The sequence below is a fragment of the Castor canadensis genome, chromosome 9 (genome assembly GCF_047511655.1).
Source record: "Castor canadensis chromosome 9, mCasCan1.hap1v2, whole genome shotgun sequence".
NCBI classification, from domain to species: Eukaryota; Metazoa; Chordata; class Mammalia; order Rodentia; family Castoridae; genus Castor; species Castor canadensis.
Window position 1 is genome coordinate 135731994 of NC_133394.1, and position 21812 is coordinate 135753805.

At 38.0% G+C, this 21812-nt stretch overlaps 1 protein-coding gene and 1 pseudogene across 1 annotated transcript in view; one reads left to right on the top strand and one right to left on the bottom strand.

Annotated features, from left to right (window-relative positions):
* The window catches only part of Sepsecs (Sep (O-phosphoserine) tRNA:Sec (selenocysteine) tRNA synthase), a 37514-nt gene that overhangs the window by 10199 nt on the left and 5503 nt on the right, over positions 1–21812 (top strand). The window contains exons 7-10 of the mRNA XM_020185542.2: positions 4281–4410; positions 4527–4618; positions 19048–19141; positions 20568–20658. Coding sequence (XP_020041131.1) covers positions 4281–4410; positions 4527–4618; positions 19048–19141; positions 20568–20658 — 407 coding nt within the window. The remainder of the gene's footprint in view (positions 1–4280; positions 4411–4526; positions 4619–19047; positions 19142–20567; positions 20659–21812) is intronic.
* Positions 6227–6980, bottom strand: LOC109700382 (large ribosomal subunit protein uL30-like 1 pseudogene; annotated as a pseudogene).

Here is a 21812-nt window from a genome sequence, read left to right on the forward strand (position 1 = left end):
CAGTTAATCAGATGTTTTTACCTAATGTAGAAGTACCCCATGTTTTGGTGCTCACAGTCTATTTTCAAATACTGGGAAGTTAGGAGCATGTTTCACGAAATAAAGACAAAAAGAAACTGAGCTGCAAAACATTTGGAAGGAGTCCTTAGAGTTGTGTACCTTAGCACCCTTCTTTTCATTCTCTCTCTCTGTCCATGAGGTGTTTCATACATTTTTAAACAGAAAAATTAAAACTAGAAGATGGGCAGATGAATTTTTAAAATGCAGATATGAGTGTGTTGCAGATATTGTATTATCTTCTAGAATTGACTTGTCTTTTAAAAAAATTTTTTTTTTCTCCAAATTGACGTTCACAGAAAGTGGTTGTGGCAGTGTTGCTTTAAACTAGTAAATGGGACTTGTTGAGTGCTGGTTGTTGTTTCATGACATTCTAAATAATTAAAGCTAGCTTTATCTCACTCGGTGGTTCTCATTGGTAATCCATAACCCTTTACTGAGGACCCTCCACGTGTGTCAGGCATCCTGCCAGGCTTTTAAAGTTTCTTGATGTAATCCTAACAGTTTAAGGTGTACTTCCTGTTGTTCCCATTCTATACCAAAGAAACACACTCTGTGGGGTTAAGTAACTTGCCCGAAGTCCCACAGCTGCAAAGTAGCCCATTTAACTCCATGTGGCTCCAGGGCCCCACATTTTCCTTTCAAAAATGAAACACTAAAACTGCAAGTCTTTTCTTGAGAAATAGTAGTGCAATAACCAGACAATCAATGAAGAGAGAACTGTAACTGAAACTTTTCAGAATTTAAAAAGTTTTTAAGGCGATGCCCTAGAGTTACTTAGTTTTGAGCAGAGAGGATATTCTGGGATGTACATGCACTCTTGAAGTATAATTGTTTATGTTTACTGAAATGACTAATTTGGGAGATTTGTAAAACATGGATTTTAGGGCAGATTAATGGAGAAGAATATATTAGAGTTACAAAAACATGTATATATGATTATTATTTTAGTCAGAATATATTGTAAAGCTCCAAAAAGTGTGGGAGGCAGTTACTTGGCTTATTAAGAATCTGAGCAAAGTGTTATTACTACGTATGCACAGACCTAATGGTCACTTTATTCAACAGTATTTACTGGATTCCCACTAGTGTGTCAGGCACCTACAAGGGTATGTGCTGGAGATGCAGTGATGAATGCATCAAAATCCTGACCTCACAGAGCATTCTGTTTTTGGAAACAGACAGAAAATAGTATGGCAGGTCTTGATAAGTTTTCTGGTGTTTGGGAGGGATGGGTGTCATATTGGATGGAGTGATGAAGGCCTCTTCCAAAAGTAACCTTCCACCAGATCCCTGAATGATGCGAAGGACTGAGCTGTGCAGGTCTTGAGAGAGAGAGAGGCCAGTTAGAAGGTATAGCATGTGCCAAGACTCTGGGTAGAAGCATGCTAGGAATGTGTGAGGAATAGCAAGGAAGCCTGTATAGCTGGACCGGGTAGTGCATTTAGGGTGTTTGTAGTGTAGCCATTCGCTATGCTGGAGAGTAACATGTGCGCTGTGGGGAAATAGAATATTGATGGCAGCAGTGGCTATTGTAGCGCTCCATGTGAAACATGTTAACTGCTGGGACCAGTGTGGCTTCTGTGCAAGCAGAGAGAAATGGTTGAATCCAGATGTATTTTGAGAGTGGATTTGATCGAGTACGCTGGTGAACAATATGGAGGGTAGGGGAGTGTGAGAATCAGGGACAACATGCATTTTGTCTGAGTAGCGAGAAGAGAGAAATGCCATAAGAATACTGTTTTATCTTTTAAACATGGCCTCTGTGTCTAGATTCTAGTCTCTGCTGTGTCAGGGTGCTTGGGTAGCCTTCAGTAAGATGCTGTAATTGCCTGGATTTGAATCTCAGCTTATCTTGGGCATGCAACTTTAATTTCCTTGTGCTTTAATTTCTGATATCTATGAAACGGGTATTATAATAGGATCTACCTCATTTAGTTATTGTGATGATTAAGTGTGTTTTGAACATACAATGCTTAGAACAGTGCCCCACACAATAAGCACTCAGTACATTGTAGCAGCATTTTTTTTCTTTTTTGTGGTACAGTATATCAAACTTAGAGCCCAACAATGGATGCTAGGCAAGCACTCTACCACTGAACCACATCCCCAACCCTTTTGTATTTTGAGACAGGGTCTCACTAAGTTGCCCAGGGTGGCCTTGAACTCTTGATCCTCCTGCCTCAGCTTCCTGAGTGCTGGGTTTACAGGCATGTGCCACCAGGCCTAGCTTCCTGGAAGTGATTATTATAGGAACAATTACTTGCTTTATTCACTGATGCTATTGTCAGAACTTAGAACAATGGTAAGGGCTCATATATTTGCTCTGTGAATAAATGAGTGGATGAGATTAATAGATGGCAAGCCTTTGTTTCATGGACCATGCGCCTATGTTTCCTATTCCATTTCAGCTCTTCCAACCTCCTGCTTGTTCCCCTCCCCCATCCTAAGGTAGCCTTCCGTGGTAATATGGGTAATGTGGCCTTTGTGTCATTCTGAGATTGGGTCTGGCCTGCTTATTTTCTTGTCAGAGTGTGCTGTCTTTTGAGCCCTATGTTTTAGTTATCAAAGGGTTCTACCAAAGTCTGGTGTATTGATTCCTCTCTTAGTATTCTGCTCTTAGTTAACGTTCATGTTTTTCTTAGGAAGCTTTGATCATTCTTACATAAGCAGGCAACCATGACTGCCACTTTATTTTTACCTGCTGTTACTTGGGGGTGTTTCTTAGTTATTTATTGCATTAGTCATGTATGCTTCTCTGTGTTGCTCTGAGATACGGTGGGAATTTCCCTGGTCATAGTTTATTAAGAAATAAGAAAAGTAGCAGGGGAATGTTAAGATTTAAATAATTACATAATGGCCTCTGAGTAGCCTCCCTTTCCTGCTTTTGCTGCCTCTACCTGTTGCCTGAATCTGGTCTTTGAGATTAGGCCAGCTATCTGCATTCCTTTCTCCCTAAGATATGGAGGTGGGTAGAAAATGTGAAAATAAAGGTCAAATGTGGTTATAATATTAATAGGAATGTAGATTGTGAACATAGATTGAAAATCTGTGGCTATAGATAAAGAAAAAAACTATCTTAGTTGAAATTTAGATAGTATCTTTACTTTCAAGAGGAGAAAATTGAAGCACATTAGACAGAAGGTCATGTACTATGGTGGATGGGGACCAGAACTTACTTTTACATTACCAATAGGTAAATATTCAGTTTTTCACCGTAATACTAGATTTTCTTTTGAGTTCATTTCAGTGGAATGAGATCATCTAAGATTATAATACTAAGAAACATGAATTGTATAGAAACATTGCTTTTGGAATGGTCAACAGTATACAAATACAATTGCCATTAGTTGATGTTAAAAATAAGAGTCTGCTTTTCTCTTTTGTTATTTTAGAGCTGTAGCAGAGCTTGTTGTCTACTACCGTGTCTGTTACTACTTCGTCTACTACAGTGGTCATAAATGTAGTAGATTGAGGGGCCAGGACTGTATCTCAGTGGTAGATTGCTTGCTGGCTCATAAGGCCAGAGGTTCTGTCACCAGCACTGAAAAAAAAAAAGTTAGTAGATTGCCCAAGCATCAAAAGAAAGGCACTTACCTGTCTATTTAGCAGCTTGGGTGGCTAAAATTTGTTAGATTGTGGTGACCACTCTTGAACTCACAGGGGCAGTTTAAAACTGCTTAATAGTTGTAGGACCCACTGTAGACATTTTTTGTCAAATCAAGGATCACAGATAAAGAGGCAGAGGAGGAATCCATTCTCTCTTAATCCAGTTTTAAGGTAGAAAGGTCTGCTTCGGTAAAATTTGCACTTGCACTGAAAATGAAAACTTGCCCGCTTCCCAGGGTTGTTATGAGAATGGCTAGTTTGTGTGTGAACAGGCATAAATTACAAAGTGCTGTTGTGTTTATAAGGAGCACCATTTAAAATCTTTGTTCAATACTGAAAAACACTGGCATCGTTTCAAAGCAAATAACAGACTTTGGCTTGTTTTTTACTTTTGTGCATTGTTTTAATGGTACTTATTTAAATTAAGGTATTGTATATATTTACGGTATAAAATACGGTGTTTTGAAGTATGTATGTCTTGTAAAATGGCCAAATCAAGATAATTAACAGAGTCATCATCTCAAATATTTATCATTCCTGTGGTGCTTATTTGTTAATAGAGGTTGTTTTGTCCTGGCAACTAATATGTAATATTACATGTTATTTGATTCTAGGGGGCTCGGATTGGTAGAATAGATGCTTTCGTTCAGAGCTTGGACAAAAATTTTATGGTTCCAGTAGGTGGTGCTATAATTGCTGGCTTTAATGAGTCCTTTATTCAGGAAATCAGCAAGATGTATCCAGGTAAATAAGTTCTTCAGAAAAAGTAACTAACAAAAATCCAATTGCACATAGACTGCTGTAATAAATCCTAATGTTCAGACTCCCCCGCTTAATGGAAATTCCTGTCTTTATTTTAGGAAGAGCTTCAGCTTCACCTTCCTTAGATGTCCTTATTACTTTATTATCACTTGGATCAAATGGGTATAAGAAACTGTTAAAGGAAAGAAAGGTAAGCTTCCCCTTTAGGTGAAGAATAATACTCTTGACTAGAACAGTGCTCCAACTCATTGGTGGTTTTGCCTATTGATTTATCACATTGGGAATGCAGACATCTGTCATGATCCTAAGGGATTCACTCAGATCACTTTAAGTGGTTTTCAGTTAGTCATTCTGTCTCTCCATATATTCTGAGGAATCTTGGACAGGCAATTTTATTCTTAGTATTTTTTTTTTAAAGAAACTCTTATACCAGGAATTCTTATTTGTCCACTAAAATTCATTTTATTTATCACTGAAAGACAGAGGTTCTTGAAAGTCAAATGGATAGGTCTTCTTGGTTTTTGGAAGCCTAAAGTTTTATTTAGGGCCAGGCATGGTGACTCATGCCTGTAATCCTAGCTATGGGAGAGGTAGAGATTGGGAAGATTGTGGTTTGAGACCAGTCTGGGCAAAAAGTTAGCAAGACACCATTTCAACAAAATAAGTAGTGATACACATTTATAATCACAGCTACGTGGGAGGCATAGATAAGAAGATCATAATCTAAGGCCCGTTCTTGGCAAAAACACAAGACTATATACTAAACAAGGGCTGAGAGGATGGCTCAAGTAGTAGAGTACCTGCTTAGAAAATGTGAAGCCCTGAGTTTAAACCTCAGTACTCCCCAAAACCCAAAAAGGTTTATTGACCTGTGAGATGTTAGTCACAGGAGGAAGAATTAGGTAGAAGTTGGCCAGGTGCTCATACTAAAATAATACATTTTTCCCTTGCCATTGTTAGAAAGCAGAACTCAGTGGTTATGTTGGCTATGAAATGTGACATTTTTGTTAACACAATAGACTTTAGAGCCAGCCATGATGGTGTGTGCTATAATACCAGCTACTTGGAAGACTGAGGCAGGAGGATTGCTTGGCTCCAGGAGTTTGAGGTCAACCTGGGCAGTGTGGCAAGACCCTTTCTCCTAAAATAAAGCAAACAAACTGGACTTGGTCTTCATTGTAGAAAACTAGTTTAATTCAGCACAATTTCATAATTGTAGATGGAGACAGTGTTGGCAGGGCAGATCAGTTTAAGATCTTTGATTCACCTGCTATCTGGGAGAGCTAGAAGCCCCGGTACAGTTTTTATATCTATAACTTCAGAGCACTCATTAGCAATTACAGTTCCTTAGACTGACTTTTCATATTTTAAAAGTTTCATGTGTATTATTTCATACATACTTTTATTTTTTTAATTAATTAACTGTTTTTCTGTACATGCCAAAACTGTATTACAAGTCTTCAAGGCCCTTGAACTCCTAGATTCAGGCACACTCCTGGGCTTGGTCTGTTGTGCAACAGTCTTGGGGACATGGTACATGTGCTTATTTATCCACCAAAATTAAACACCCAAAATTGAAGATAACAAAGTAGGGCAGCTTCCTCAACGACATGTGTTGATTGGAACTTTTCCTTTGAACTGGGCTGTTACCAGGGGCTTGCCATGATCACAACTTGTCTTTCCCCCTACCCTTTCCTTCCAGTTTCTGAAGGTAAAAAATAATCTTTGAAGATACTTGATAACAGTTCCAAAAGATAAAGGCATATGCTTTTGTATTATGCTTTCAGATATTCCAGGTCTAGTTCAGCTGGCAGATGAGCTGATTGATGTGTTCACTCTGATAGCCAGGTGAACCCATCTCCTTAAAGGAAGCCCACTCTATTCTTAATAGTGTGATGGGCCACAGAGAGGTGGTAAGGACGCAAGAATCTGGAAATCTCCTGGAAATGCTTCCCCAGGAAGGCTATTTCATGAATGAGGTCTTGCAGCAAATGACACCAAACTTCCCCAGGTGCTCTTTAATTACAGTGTTGTCTGTCAGAGGGATGGTCTTATTCTTAACCTTTGCTTGTCCACATTTCAAGATGAGTTCTCGGACACACTTCAGATTTGGAAATCCCCAGGTCACATAAGTTTCCAATACACAAAGCACTTTTACGTTGTGGGGCGTGACTCTGACAGAGACACCACTAAATAATTTCTTCAGATGAAGTCTTGCAGTGAAGTAAACTGACACCTTCATTCCTTTGGATGCGCACAACAAAGGCCAAGGAATGTTTATCAGGCACTGCCAAAGCACGAGGTTTCACTTCCAGATGTCTGACACGCACCATATTGCGTTGCAGTTGCCAGGAATCATGTAGGAATGATTGCAGCCATTTAAACCTGAACTCTTTTCCTTTACTCTCCTTTTCCAAAAGTGCTTGCTTTGCTTGGGTAGCTTTGAGGGCTTCATAAGGCTTCCTCTTTTTCAGGAGATTTTCTGGAACCAATGGGAACTTTTTTCTTTCTTCTCTCGCCTCCATTTTTCCAGTGCTGCGGGAACTGCGCATGCACCTCATAGATACTTTAGCTGGATAGAGAATAGAAGCTTAAGAGTTGTGTGCCCTTTTACTGCAGTCCTCTTTCCCTTACTAATTTGGTCCATGGCATGTGGTCATATGCTTTTTATTGTGAGGACATGCTTACAGTTTATGTGATAGAGGAGAAGATGCTTAGTAGTCACTTGGGATATGCAGAATAGAATAAGCTGTATCTACATGAATGGCTAATGTTAAAAAAACACAAATAAAAACCTGCCAGTACTAAATGCTGCAAAGACCTCTTTCAAACTGAACTCTTAGACATTACTAAATGGCACAGCAACTTTGGAACACTGGCAGTTTCTCACAAAGTTAAACACGTCCCATTTTTAGTTGTCTACTCAAGAGAATGAAAGCTTATGTCTGTGTAGAAATCTATATGGGAATGTTTGTAATGATTCTGTTCATAATTGCCTAAACCTGGAGACAACCCAAATATTCATCACCTGACAAATAGATAAACCATGATACATCCATACTCAGCAATAAAAGGAATGAAACACTGATACATGCAACAGAGTAATGACTCTCAAATGCATTGTGACAAATTAAATAAGCTTGCCTTAAAAGATTCCATAGTGTATGCTTTTTTATGCTGCAGTCTCAGAAAAGGCAAAAATACAGGGACAGAAAAAAGATGAGTAGTTGCCAGAGGCTAGGGATTGAGGGGGTGCTTTTAGGGGTAGTGAGATGTCTTATATATTGGTAGTAGAAATGGTTTCATGGCTATATATGTTTGTCAAAATTCTTAGAAGTGGATGCCTGAAAATTTATTGTTTGTAAATTACACCTCAGTAAACCTGGCAACAAGGTTTACACAGTAAGAATAAAACTGTAATCATCACAGTCATAGATTGTTGTAGCCAAGAGAAGACAAATCATTCATGGAACTGTATCCATATGATCAGATGTTTATATATGCAGAAAACCTGCATTGGTTTTCGGTTTTTTGGAGAGTTTGGTTGTTTCAGATGCCAGTGGATTTTAACTCTTCTGCAGCTAGTTATTTCTTTCACCTTGGAAAAGTAACTTGAACCTGAAGACTTTATTTCCCTTTTTGTAAAAGAAACATTTGCTATCTTGGGCCACTTCTGTTTCTAAGAGACTCAAATATTTTTTGTAAATGGAAGGTATATTCGGAACTTTGGACGTATAAGACATTGATAATTTAGAAATGGGTATTTTTGCAAGTTTGAATTTTTCACACTGATAGTCTCTTCAGTTTTGTGGATCCTCACATCCGTTTTTGCCCCCGTCTGGTTGTCTTGGCCCCCATCTGACAAATGACAAACCCATGTCACATAAGGCCTTCTGAGCCATGATAGGGTCTTTGTCTCATACTTGTGAGAAAAATGGGGAACCACTGAAGGACTTTGAATCTACTAACATGACCAGATGAATTTGAAGGGTCAGTCTGGTTACTGTTTTGAGAATGAATTAGGGGGGGCAAGAGTAGAAGCTGGGACACTGCTTAGGATTTTGCAGTATTAAAGAAGTGATTTTTTGACTTGGAGCTGGATGGTGCAATAGAGATGATGAGAAGTAGTTAGATTCTAGGTATTTTGAAGATTGAATCCACAGGAATTCCTGATGCATGTGTTGTGTAAGAGAAAAAGAGAAGTCATGTATAATGTTGAGATTTTTCACCTGAGCAATTGGAAGGATGGAGGAACCATTAATTATGCTGGGGAGACCTGTGGATTTGGGGGAAGACCAAGTTCAGTTGTGGACAAAATTGAATCAGGGATATCATTGACATCAAGCTAGAGATGTCATGTAGAGAGTGGATATGAGTCTAGTGTTGAACTAGAGAGCTGGACTGGAGAGAAAAACAGGGGAGTTAGTTGACCAGAAACCAGCTTGGGTTGCAGGAGAGGAGTCGAAACAGCAGAGAAGCCAAGGAGGGAGCTTGAGGTGCTCTGACATTGATTGAGACGTCTACAAAGAGAAAAGGAGCAGCAAAGAGACTGAGGAAGAACAGTCAGAAAGGAGGAAAAGCAGAGTTCGGCATCCTGGAAATCACGTGGAGAAGTGGATCGAGGAGGAGGGAGGGATTAATAGCCAGTGCCACATAAAGCAGGGTGAAATTACGACTTGGCCACTGGTTAGATAAGTTTCATTTAAAATTATTCTTGGTAGCATTTGAGTTCAAGGTTGTGTTGTCTACATAAACACCTTGTGTACATTTATGTACCTAGGGAATACTGGCAATGCTGAATGCTCAGTAGCGGCAAGCACTCTTCTAAGCACATTTTCAAGTGTTTATTTCATCCTCACAGCATTCCTGTGTAGTAAGTTTAATTGTTACCCTTATTTTCACAGGAAATGGAGGGAGAGGGAACTAACATGTGTGGCGTAAATTGTGGAACATGAATTTAAATCTTTGCATTAAGGCTGGCGGAATGGCTCAAGGGGTAGAGTGCCTGCCTAGAAAGCATGAGACCTGGAGTTCAAACCCCAGTACTGCCGAAAAATAAAAAAAGAAAAAGGGATGAAATCTTGGCATTTGAGGCTCTTACCTCCATCTTAACCTGTAGACTGTACTCCTTTTTCTTATATAGAAAATAATCTAGCCTGGTAGCTGTGTAGCTTTGTATAGCTATAATTCTGAAGATGTGGGTTACTAATATCTACAAGAGGCAAAACCAGTAAATAAATATATCTGTTCTTGCCAAAAAGGCTCAGCTATATTTTAGAGAGGATATGTGTTACTGCTAGTGTGTAATCACTGTCCTCAGGGAAGTGACCCTCACTGATTTCAGGTTGTTCTGGAGAATCTGATCATCACAGTGCCCTGTCTTCTTCCTTCCTTCTTGCCTGCCTTCCTCCCTCCCCTGTCCCTCTTCTCTCTCCTCTCCCTCTTCCCCTTCCTCTCCCCGCTCTAGCTTTTTAAAAGCTTTCTGCAAGAACATTTCTCTCACGTGGTGGTCTGGATATTTGTTCAAAATAGCTATTACCTGAATAATATTTCTTTCAAAAAACTAGAATAAAAAATACAAGCATAATCAAGTTATTTCAAGAGACATTTATTAAAAGTCTGTATGCTGGGTACTGTGTGCTGTGTGCTGGGGACACAAGCACAATTGCAGTGCTTTCTGTTTTGTAAGGGTGGACATGTGATCTGGCTACCCTTGTTCACAGGTAGGCATGTAGAGGTGAAGTCCTTCCAGTAGATTTGATGCATCCTTTAGATAAAGGGCCTTTTGCTTTATAGATAGTAAGCTGTAAGGATAGAATCTTATGACTGTCATATTTCTGGCCATGCCAAGAGGGCCTTCTTGAGACTAGGGAACATAGAGAGAAACAGAATTGAGCTACTTGAGACTCAGAATCCAGCCATATCTGCTTATAGACTGAGTTATAAGATGAACCAATAAATTTCCTCTTTAAACTAGATTTGTAATGCTGACACTTTCAGTCCTCTTATATCCTTCAGTCCTTATATTAATAAATCCTTTGCAGTGTTTCCAGTGTTTATATCTTTCAGTTTCTGCTGTCGCCACTCTAGCTTAAGCCCTGTAACATCACACCTGGCTAATTACAATGATTTACTAACTCCCCACCTGATCCCCAGTTGTGGTCAACTTTAGTTTGTCAATTGTAGAGCAGTGCCAGATTCATATTCTAAAAATAGTTGTGTTTTCTTCAAATTAATTCTGCTTTCAGTTCCTGTGGTGTACAAGAAAAAGTCCCAACTCCTTAGCCTGTCATCATGATACTTTATAATCTGATTCCTGCTTATTTATTTAATCAAATGAACATTTATACATAGGCACTAAAGTTAAATTCACAAAGAAGACTGGCATAGTTTTTATTCTCATGGAAATTATACTTTGGAGAAAATCTGGATATTAAACAATTACAAGTGTAATAAGAGTTGCGAAAATAAAAGCAGAATCTGAGAGCTTCCGTGATGAAACTCTGGGGCACCTCACCTGAGCTCTGGAAGACCTCCCTGAATAAGAGGGATGCGTTGTAAGAGCCCAGCTTGTGCATTCATTCGTGAGGAATCACCAGCTGTGATGGCCGGTGAACTGCAGAACTCTGAAAGGGTATTTCTAACTGACTTTAGAAAGCAAAGTACTGTGCAGTCATCAGAGTTAACATTTTGGTCACTTTATAGAACTAGCTTTCTTTTAGGGTGAGTCAGATTCAGTAGGTCTGGAGTAAGGACTCAGATAATTGCATTTTTGCACATTTCCCTGGTGGATTTGATGCACACCCAAGTTTCAGGGCACACAGGTCACTTGCAGCATTCTTTTTGCTTGTCTGTTTTTGATCTTTTACAGCTATTAAGTTGGTTTTTGTTTTATATTGACCACTGCGTGTTTTGCTAATAAGTGGTTTTTAAGCTAAATAAATGAGACTATTACAAAAAGTCTTAAGTAAGTCATTTTACTTCTTGATTGGTTTTTTTTTTTTGAGACAGGGTCTTACTATGTAGCCCAGGCTGGCTTCAAAGTTACAATCCTCCTGCCTCAGCTTTAGAGTGCTGGGATTATAGGTTTGCACTACATGCCGGCCTATTAGTCATTTTACAAGTATACTTTATTGTATAGAAACTTGATAAAGATTTTTACATGTTATTTATAATGTCACATATGCATGCTAGTTAGTATTTCTTGTTTTTGTTCTTGAATTGAAACGATTAAAAAAAACATGAAATATTTGCTGTAGTAAACTAAACTTGGGTAATTTTTTTTTAAATTAAAAAAATTTTTTTTAGTGTTGGGTAATTTTGGACTTAATTAAGCAACATAATCTGATAGTTTGAATGCATACTTCTGAAAAATTGCCTTAGGTACCTGAAATGAAACTTGGTCCTTGATGGGTAATCTGGTAGACTAGCACCTACCCTTTGGAGTTTGCCAAAGTCCACGTACTTTCAGCGTCAGACACGCAGTGGCTGCCTGTCAGGTGTTCATTCAGTGAACTCCCAAAAGGCATGCAGGACACCTGGGCAAGTGTTTGTTGGTCATCTTGTTTTACACAGAAAAAGGACCTTTCTGGAAAATTAGTAAGAAAACAACATTTTGACTGACTTGTGTTATGAGTTTAATATTCTTATGGAAACTTTCCCTGTATAGCTATAGTTGAAGACTTGTGGAAATGATCTGAATTAAACTGGTGATTATCTATATCATATATCTAGGAATTATTCTGCCCTCTTAGCTCAAGATTTTGGAATTGTTTTATGGTAGGGATGTTTTGTCATCTTTCTGGAATCTTCAGAATTTTTTTTTTTCTGTGTAGTACTGGGGCTTGAACTCGGGGCCTACAGCTTGAGACACTCCACCAACTTTTTTTTTTGTGATTGGTTTTTTTTGAGGATCTCATGAACTAGTTCCCTGGGCTGCCTTCGAACTGAGATCCTCATGATGTCTGCCTCCTGAGTAGCTAGGATTGCAGGAGTGAGCCACTGGTGCCCGGTTGGAATTTTAAGAATTTCTATGTGTCTTGGTTCTTCTGTCTTTTCACATTTAGGGTTTGACTTTAAAATTTTCATAGACTTTAACAATTTTATTATGTATAGATGATTCAAAATACCCATGGCCCATGGATGTGTACATTTTGCTTAGCATGAATGAAAATCCACCTGTTTTGAGAATGACCTGCAGGAATATGTAGCTCAGACAGTGAATGGATCCCCCGGCAGCACAGCTCTCTTTTTCATTGGGACTTTGCTCTTTAGTATCACTGAGCAAATACTTTATGTGAGAACTTTCATGTTGGAGCGGTATCCATGAATTAGATAGCTCTGTTGCAGTTGTCAAGAGGTACCTTCCTTTGTAACATCCAGGACTTTGTTCTTTTTCTTTTGTCTGGAGATATATATCTATATATACATAAATATAAAATAAACAGGGACAGGATAAGAACAGCATTATAGCTATAGCATCTGTAGGGACTCTGTTGAATCCAAGTCCTCATGCATGCTTGTAAGCATGTTATACCACTGAGCTACACTCCCAGCCCCCAAGTTTTTTGTTTGTTTAGTTTTAACCTCAAAACTCTTGGTAGAGAACTAACATTTTTATGAATGTCTGCTGTATGCCAGGAACTATGCTAGGTTTATTACATTCATTATTCCATGTAACACACAGAGTAGGTTCATGAGGTAGGACTTACCCCATTTTGTAGATGAAATTGTGGACTTGTAGTTAAGTACTCACCAAGGACTAGTCACACACAGTTACCAGAAGTGCTGTTGAACCCTAGGCCTATCTTGCTGTGTCTTTTCACTGCTCCAAATTATTCATAGGCTGGGGGAGTGATTGATTGCCCCTCACAAAGACAATGGTTGATCTTGTGACCATCCCACTCTGATTCTCAGAGGTTCTCTGATGTACTAATTGGTTTTATTTAAACCAATTCTCTTTATAGGGGTTACTTAGAACAGAGAACATCTATTGGGATAATTTTCAAAGTATTAAAGTGCTGCTCTTGGAAGCTGCACTTGGAAGTGAGGGGGTAGGGGGGAGAGGAACGGGGCGGGGGAAAGACAGGGGGCAGGGGGAAGGGGGGAAGAAATGACCCAAAGATTGTATGCACATATGAGTAAAAGAAATAAAATAAAATAAATAAATAAAGTGCTGCTTTGAGGATTCTTTTATTGTAACAGCTTCATTCAGTAGGTCTTCCTGTTGAAAAATGTGGCTGTTCTCCATAAACCGTAATTGCATATATGTAGCATAAATATTGTTTTTTATTGGATTTGTTGCAGAAGTAGAGCCTCTTTTGTTTAAATGGACTTGCTTTTGAACTGTGAAAATTTCATAGTGATGGTTTATTGGTTTGGCTCTGGAGAAGCTGAGGCAAAGCTATTTTGCTCCAGCCAGAGCTATTTATATACCATCACAGAGCTCCTTTTTGTATTATTGGTGTGATGTGCACTAAAAAAAGAAGTGTTAAAGGAAAACTTTTGAGTTTCTTTTTATTCTGTGCCCTTATTTGCCACAATGATATTTTTAGAGGTTATTTCATCTAGCTATATCTCTTCAGAAAAGGCTTTATCTTTTCCATAGTAGAGCAGACAAGAACTCAGCTTGAAGCCATTCCTTCTCAGACCTTCCTTTTTGAAGAGTGAAAGGATCAGAGAAAGTGGAACTTGGTGTGTGTGAATTGAGCCTCTGCCCTTAGCCCTTTCCCGATCAGCCCATCTGCTTCATAGAGGGGAGAAATGATCAGGAGTTTAATGGAAGAGGCCTTTCAGAAAAGGGGTTAAAATATAGGAGTCTGTTTCTTTGAGTTTGTCTATGCAGAAAGAAAGATCAGTCTTAGAAGTTTATCCTCATTTCTGCTTTGCTTCCAGACATGACCATTATTCTGCTCAGCTTTCCTTTTACAAGACTGTTTTGCTCAACAGGATGGTGGGTAATCATTTATTGTTGCAAATATCTGCTGAATTGGACAAGTACAGAAGACGAATGACGGCTGAATGGCTGCTGTAGTGACTAGGATTTGTGAGATGAAAGAACACCAGTTTCATAACTTCAGTGTCCTCCTATTACAGAACTAAGTTTGGAAACATTGGTAGATTTGTAGTCCTAACACTGAATTCTGAAAGTGTTAGATTTCAGGCCTGGACACGGGGCCTCAACAGCTTGAGGGAAGGCCTGCTGAGTGTGCATGGATCCTTGGGATCCTTGGCACTGGCTACAGGGGTAGACAGCAGTATATTGCATTTAATACTGTTTTTCTCAAACATGGGCACCTGTGTGTGTGAATATGTACCTTTAGTGTTGTCCATCCGTCCATTCATGTTATTGAAATGTTAGACTACTTGTTATGTTTCCTTCCTGGTTTATTGCCTACCTTGTGAGACATTATAATAATATGTGGAGTACCATTTTCATCTTATCCTATAATATGAAACAGCGTGTTTCAAAAGGCATGATTATATAAGGCCTTTTCCTTTAAAATTTAGTGAATTATGTACATTTTTAGATTCTGAGGAGGGATAGTCTAGATGTTGACTTTTATGCCTGCAAATCAACTTGCAAAAGGCCATATGAAAGATAGTGCTTAATATAATTCAACTTCCTTTCCATTAACATCTTGAACTATGGTGCAAAGTTTTGTATTTTTCTAGCCTAGAAATATAGCTGACATTAGCATTCAGGTATATAGTTCAGTTTATCTCTAGTGAAAGTCTTTTAAAATTAAATACAGCACAAAAGACATAGAAAATCAATAATATTTCATCTCTTTTCAGTAAGATCTTTCTATATACATTTGCTTGGGTTGCTTATAAATTTCTTCCTTCACAGAAGTATTTTATAATAAATGTCAGTTATAGATTTAACTGTAGCAAAAAATAGTGCAGGTTCTATAGTGCCTTTAATATATCAGGTAAAAAAAAAAAAACTGCTTAGCTAAGTATTAGTGTAGAGTGGTAGTACAGTCCAAAAAGATATTTTTAAAATGTGGTGATATCAGTAGGAGAGCACTTAGGACATTCATGTGGAATATTGTGGAATTCAGTGCATTGTACTTTGAGTTAAAACTTCATTGCTTATTGGATTACCTATCATAATGCTTTACACAGAGTAAAGATAATATACATATTTGCTGTTGAATGTGAACTTGATTTAAAGGTATTTTTCTCTTATCTAATTACCATATACTAGTGATATGCAAGATTTAGTACTTTACTGTTTATAGTCTATAAAGATTTCTATCCTGATAGCCACAATTAAAACTGAATTCTGGGTGGGCATGGTGGCTCAGGCCTGATAATCCCACCGTTAGAAGGTTATGGAGGATCAAGAGTTTGAGGCCAGCCTGGACTACATCATTAGATAATGTCTCAAGAATACAAAACAAAAAACCACTCTGAATTCTGGCGGCACTGGCAAGTGACTTGATAGGACTGGTTAAAACCACTTTATTGAAGTATTAGGAATTGAACATAGGCAAATTCAGTTTTCTAATAGCCATGCAAGCATAGTAAGTTTAAAACCACTCTCTAGGGGTGTTGCTAAGGAAACATTTTCCCTTTTCTTCAGAAACAGCTCACTCAGGTAAGTATAAGGTAAGTATTCATCAGGTTTCTTTTAATCCACAAAGGTGACCACATTGCTGTTTAACATGGCAGCTGTTCTAGAAACAAATTGGTGTTCACCCCTGAAATATTATGAACTGGAGAAAACTTTGCTTCATTATCAGTGGTTAAGGACAAAGGAAGGGTGGTGGTTGTTTTGTTGCTAGGAGGAAAATGCAGAGGTCCATAAAGGGCATTTCCTGCCTGCAGATTAGATTCCGCTAATGAGAGGCTGATAAACTTGAGAGTAAGGGAGAAGTAGATAGATGTAGCTTAAGACTTTAGTGAATAATGTAAGTGAAGAAAAACATTTTATTTTATTTTTTTTTCATTTTTTTAAATTTTTTATTATTCATTTCTCCCCCCTGCCCCCACCCCCTCCCTTACCACCCACTCCGCCCCCTCCCTCCCCCCCCCCAATACCCAGCAGAAACTATTTTGCCCTTATTTCTAATTTTGTTGTAGAGAGAGTATAAGCAATAATAGGAAGGAACAAGGGTTTTTGCTGGTTGAGATAAGGATAGCTATACAGGGCATTGACTCACATTGATTTCCTGTGCGTGGGTGTTACCTTCTAGGTTAATTCTTTTTGATCTAACCTTTTCTCTAGTACCTGTTCCCCTTTTCCTATTGGCCTCAGTTGCTTTAAGGTATCTGCTTTAGTTTCTCTGCATTAAGGGCAACAAATGCTAGCTAATTTTTTAGGTGTCTTACCTATCCTCACCCCTTCCTTGTGTGCTCTCGCTTTTATCATGTGCTCATAGTCCAATCCCCTTGATGTGTTTGCCCTTGATCTAATGTCCACATATGAGGGAGAACATACGATTTTTGGTTTTTTGAGCCAGGCTAACCTCACTCAGATTGATGTTCTCCAATTCCATCCATTTACCAGCGAATGATAACATTTCGTTCTTCTTCATGGCTGCATAGAATTCCATTGTGTATAGATACCACATTTTCTTAATCCATTCATCAGTGCTGGGGCATCTTGGCTGTTTCCATAACTTGGCTATTGTGAATAGTGCCGCAGTAAACATGGATGTGCAGGTGCCTCTGGAGTAACAGTCTTTTGGGTATATCCCCAAGAGTGGTATTGCTGGATCAAATGGTAGATCGATGTCCAGCTTTTTAAGTAGCCTCCAAATTTTTTTCCAGAGTGGTTGTACTAGTCTACATTCCCACCAACAGTGTAAGAGGGTTCCTTTTTCCCGCATCCTCGCCAACACCTGTTGTTGTTGGTGTTGCTGATGATGGCTATGAAGAAAAACATTTAATAGCTAAATGAAAGTATGTGACTGCCCTTAAAAAAGCAAAACAGCATTTAAATTAGTGACCTAGGTACTTTATAGTAATTGAAAACATGTGATGAAACTCATGAGTTCTGCCCTTTTAACAATGATGGAATACTAAAAGGTGATGATTTGTTTTAATTGCTATAGAAATTGTTGGGTTTTTTATTCCATTTGTTATTTTTTTTGCATTTCTCTGAAAGAGTATTGGAGTATTGGTTTAAGGAGCCAGGAAATCTTTATGTGTCTAAGAAAAGGTGCCTATGACATCTCTTTTTTCTATATCTGAAAGTGATGACATTGCTGCCTAAATGTTTCGCTACACTTTTTTTTTTTTACTTTTGTGACTGATTTTTTTCATTTAGTATAATTTGTTTTTCATTTTATTTTATCATTTTTACATTTATTTAAATGTGTATACATTATTTGGGCCACTTTGCACCTCCCCTCACTTCTTTTAATGACAAGAGAAAGTCTTATCCTATGTCTAAGTGATAGTTACTGATACCTTTCTAGTTTTTGTAATTGTGGATCTTAACTTTTTGAATATAGAAAGAGCCAATTTATTTTAGTGATCTATTGATAGCATTTCATAATTCTGACAGGCTGAGAATTGATCTTATAAAACATTCTAAAATTTAAGAATGATTATTGGTTTAAAATTTTCAGGTGAGAATATTCACTGTATTGACAAGAGTAAAATGTTTGTGGTCACTAATAGACTAGTAATTTGTAAGCCTGGAAGGAATTGTCCTTTTTCTTTTAATCGTTAACCTATGAAAAGATGGAGCAGGTCATGTATGTGCTTCAGACGTGAAAAACTTCTCCGAGACCTGTTGTGGGGTCGGAATGTCTACCCTACCTTAGGGAGAAAGCTGAAGCAGTTTTTGTGGCTTTTGAAGTTGAAGAACTGTTATTTCCTGCAGTCTCCACTTGGGTACTCTGTTAGAGTCTTTATGTTTAAGTATGGTTGGAGGAGGTCAGTGCAATGGGTTCATTCAGCTGTGCTTGGGCAGGTTGGCGTGTTTGACACCTTTTCAAAGGCCTTACAAAGAGAAGAAAGTAAAATTTTAAATAGTTACTAACTTTATTTGTAATTTTCTTGAACTACCACTTCACATATATGTGTGTGTGTGTGTGTGTGTGTGTGTGTGTGTATACATAGGACATTTTATACTAATAAAACATTATTTTCTGCTCCTGACTGTGGGCTATTTTTCAGAATAGGACAGTTTTTTAGCTTTAGTTGCTGTATTCTTTGAATTAAGGGAATTGCTGGAGGGTGCAATGAGGATCGAATTCAGGGCATCACCAGCTCAGCCACACCCCCAATCCTACACTAAGAGAATTATTCATTTAAACTTTGTATGACTTACAAGAAATTTTATTTGGGGCTCAGAACATGACTCAGTGGTAGAATACTTGCCTAGCATGTATAAGGCCCTGGGTTTGATGCCTTGTACACACAAATGTATTTTTAAACTATCATTTACTCTGTAACTTGCATACAAATCCAGTACATTATTCCTGGTGTTAGGGAAATAGTGTGAAGAAGAGAGAGCCCCTGCATTCTATTATGGCAAAGGAAGGCATGTGGAGAAGGTCATTTATAGCAGACTTCAAACCAATCAGATTTTGTATTCTTAAATTTGAAGAGTTACACTAAGTATTTGATTGTTTTAAATGTAACATTTTGTTATTGCAGGAAATGTTTTCATATTTGTCCATCCAACTAAAGAAGGTATCAGAAGCCTACAATGAAAGACTATTGCAGACACCTCACAATCCCATATCGTTAGGTAATTTGCTTTAATAAAAGAAAGTCAATACTTCTGATCCATGCCTAGGAGGAAGTTGGTATTTATAGAAAAAGAATTTTTTATTATGATACTTCTAAATTCATTCCAGTATTAATTTGTAAATTAAAAAAGTTTAGTCTTAAAATAAATGCTTTAATACTTTCCTAAGATAAAACCTATCTACTGAAAGAATCAGAATCAGAATCAATATTAAATATAATGTATAGGAAATAATAATTATACTTTTAACCAAAATGCCTGGATCACTAGTAAGAACTCTATATAAATAGTTAAAACTGGATGCTGAGGGTATAGGTTAGTGGTAGAGCATTTGCCTGACATACCCTGGGTTTGACCTCCCAGCACTGCAATAAACAAACAAGCCTTTCCAATAAACAAAATACCAAAATATCCGCTAGGCCTGGTGGCTCACTCCTATAATCCCAGCTATGCAGGAGGTGGAGGTAAGAAGATCACCACATACCAGAAATTAAAGTTCTGCTTACATTGATTAATGTTATTGCTTATTTTCTTTAGCCTTTATATGTTAGATAAATCTGTATTTATTATAATTTGATTTGTTTGTATAAGGATTATATGGTTTTGTCATGTAGTTTAGGGGCTATTAAAATGATAATGTGAATATTGACTTTTATACACTTACCTATCTTAAAAGCTTCATAATTACACCTTTTAATTTGTGAATGTATGAATTATAATCTGTTAATGTTTCTCATATATCTGAGGAAAGTAGAGAATGAGACATTAACTGAAGCTTTTCAGGAATGGGCTTCTAGGAAAGCCATTTGGGCACTGACACGTCCTTGCTGGCACGTAGGTGGTGTGGGTAGTTACAACATCATTTGTGTCATATTTTGTCCTCTACCTCCTTCTCACTGTCTGAAATGCAAAGAATGATCCGTCACATGCAAAATAACCAAAAGATGGGCTGTGGTTATGTTTGTAAAGAATAGGTCAGTCTTCAGTGAATGGGAGCTGTAGTAGTGTCATGTGTATAGATTGCATTTCACCCACACTGATTCCAAATGATAATTTCTATTTCCATATGCAGAAGTCAGTCTTATGTATCCACTGAAATGGATCTCACATTCTCATCTTACAAGTTCTTAAAACGGTTGAATCTGAATAAACAACTGTACTGATCATGTCATTGTTTTATCTGTTTAGCTGGAAAAATTAAATTTCTAGGTGATAACAGAAATTCTGTTCCTAATTCTGAACATGTTAATTTTCATAAAAGTATGTTTGTCTGGTATGCAAACAAATTCCTGTAATTTATTAAATATATTATGGTGACATTGTGCCACAGCACAATGAATAAAATAATTTCTCTATCATTGTGTGTCTTTGAGTGACTTTTGTGCTGGTAAACCAAAGCTTATTGGGACACTTTTTTCTTTTTCAGCTGTGACACTTAAGGCACTAGATGAGCATCATGACAAGGCTGTCACTCGTCTTGGCTCAATGCTTTTTACTAGACAGGTTTCTGGAGCCAGGTGAGTATGTTTAAAAGAGACATGGCTTTATTTGAATTTCAAAGTTAGCCCTAATAAAATGCCTTTCCTCAACAATAGTCCCCCAAGTCCATACTGAAGTCTACCTGAGACTTCATTGTGGAGCCAAAGGATGCCAAGGTAGAGAATCTGTAAGACTATGATCCACTCACCTGTGGACTTCAGTGACTGAAGTAGTCACAGAAATACAGGAATCCTGTTTGTTTTAGCAGAGAAAAACAAAGGTTCATTACCTCTCTGTACAGATTTTTGTCTTTATTTCCTTTATTAAATGCTCTTCAGTGATGTCACAGACATGCACTAGAACTGTCCTTTTTAGTATTAAATTCAAGCGAATATGTTGCTAAGGTAGTGTTCTCCCTAAACTAAAAGGGCTGTGCAGTTCTTGCTTAAGTACTGCCTTAGAAACGTGTAGTTTCTTTTTATGTATACATGACATGGGTCTCATATATTTGATGAGATCAGAGAAAGCTGACCTGAAAAGAAGTATCTTGCTCTAAATACTTTACATACCTCTATTAAAGAATTTCTCTCTGATTAACAGATGGTAGAAATTTTACATCAAAGGACAACTTTTTTTTTTTTTTTTGGAGCTAGGATCTTCCTATGTAGCTTCGGCCGACTTCAGACTCTTCATGCTGACCCTGATCCTCTTGCCTCTGCCTCCCAAGTGCTGGGATTACAGGCCTGTGCCATCATGCCCAGTTAAAGGACAACTTTTTCAAAGAAAAAACCTTAGGTTAATAAAGCTTTTCCCCCGATGAACCCTATATATAACATCAGTATTTTTGGGGTGGGGGAGTTGGTAATATTAACCCTTCAGTAGTAAGGGGTTTCATCATGACATTTCCATACATGTGCCCAGTATATTTTGTTCACATTCACCCTCCGTTATTCCCTCTTAGATTCTTCCTCTTGTGTCCTGCCATTTTTCCCTGCTACCATCCTAGTAGTCCTCCCTCTGTTTTTGTGTCTGTTTTTCCCCCCTAGGCAGAATGGCTATTATCAAACAAATAACAAATGCTGGCAGGGATGTGGTGAGGGCACTCACATTTACTGCTGGTGGGACTGTAAAGTAGGGAGGCCACTTTGGAAATCAGTGTGGAGGTTTCTTAAGAAAATAAAAATAGAACTGC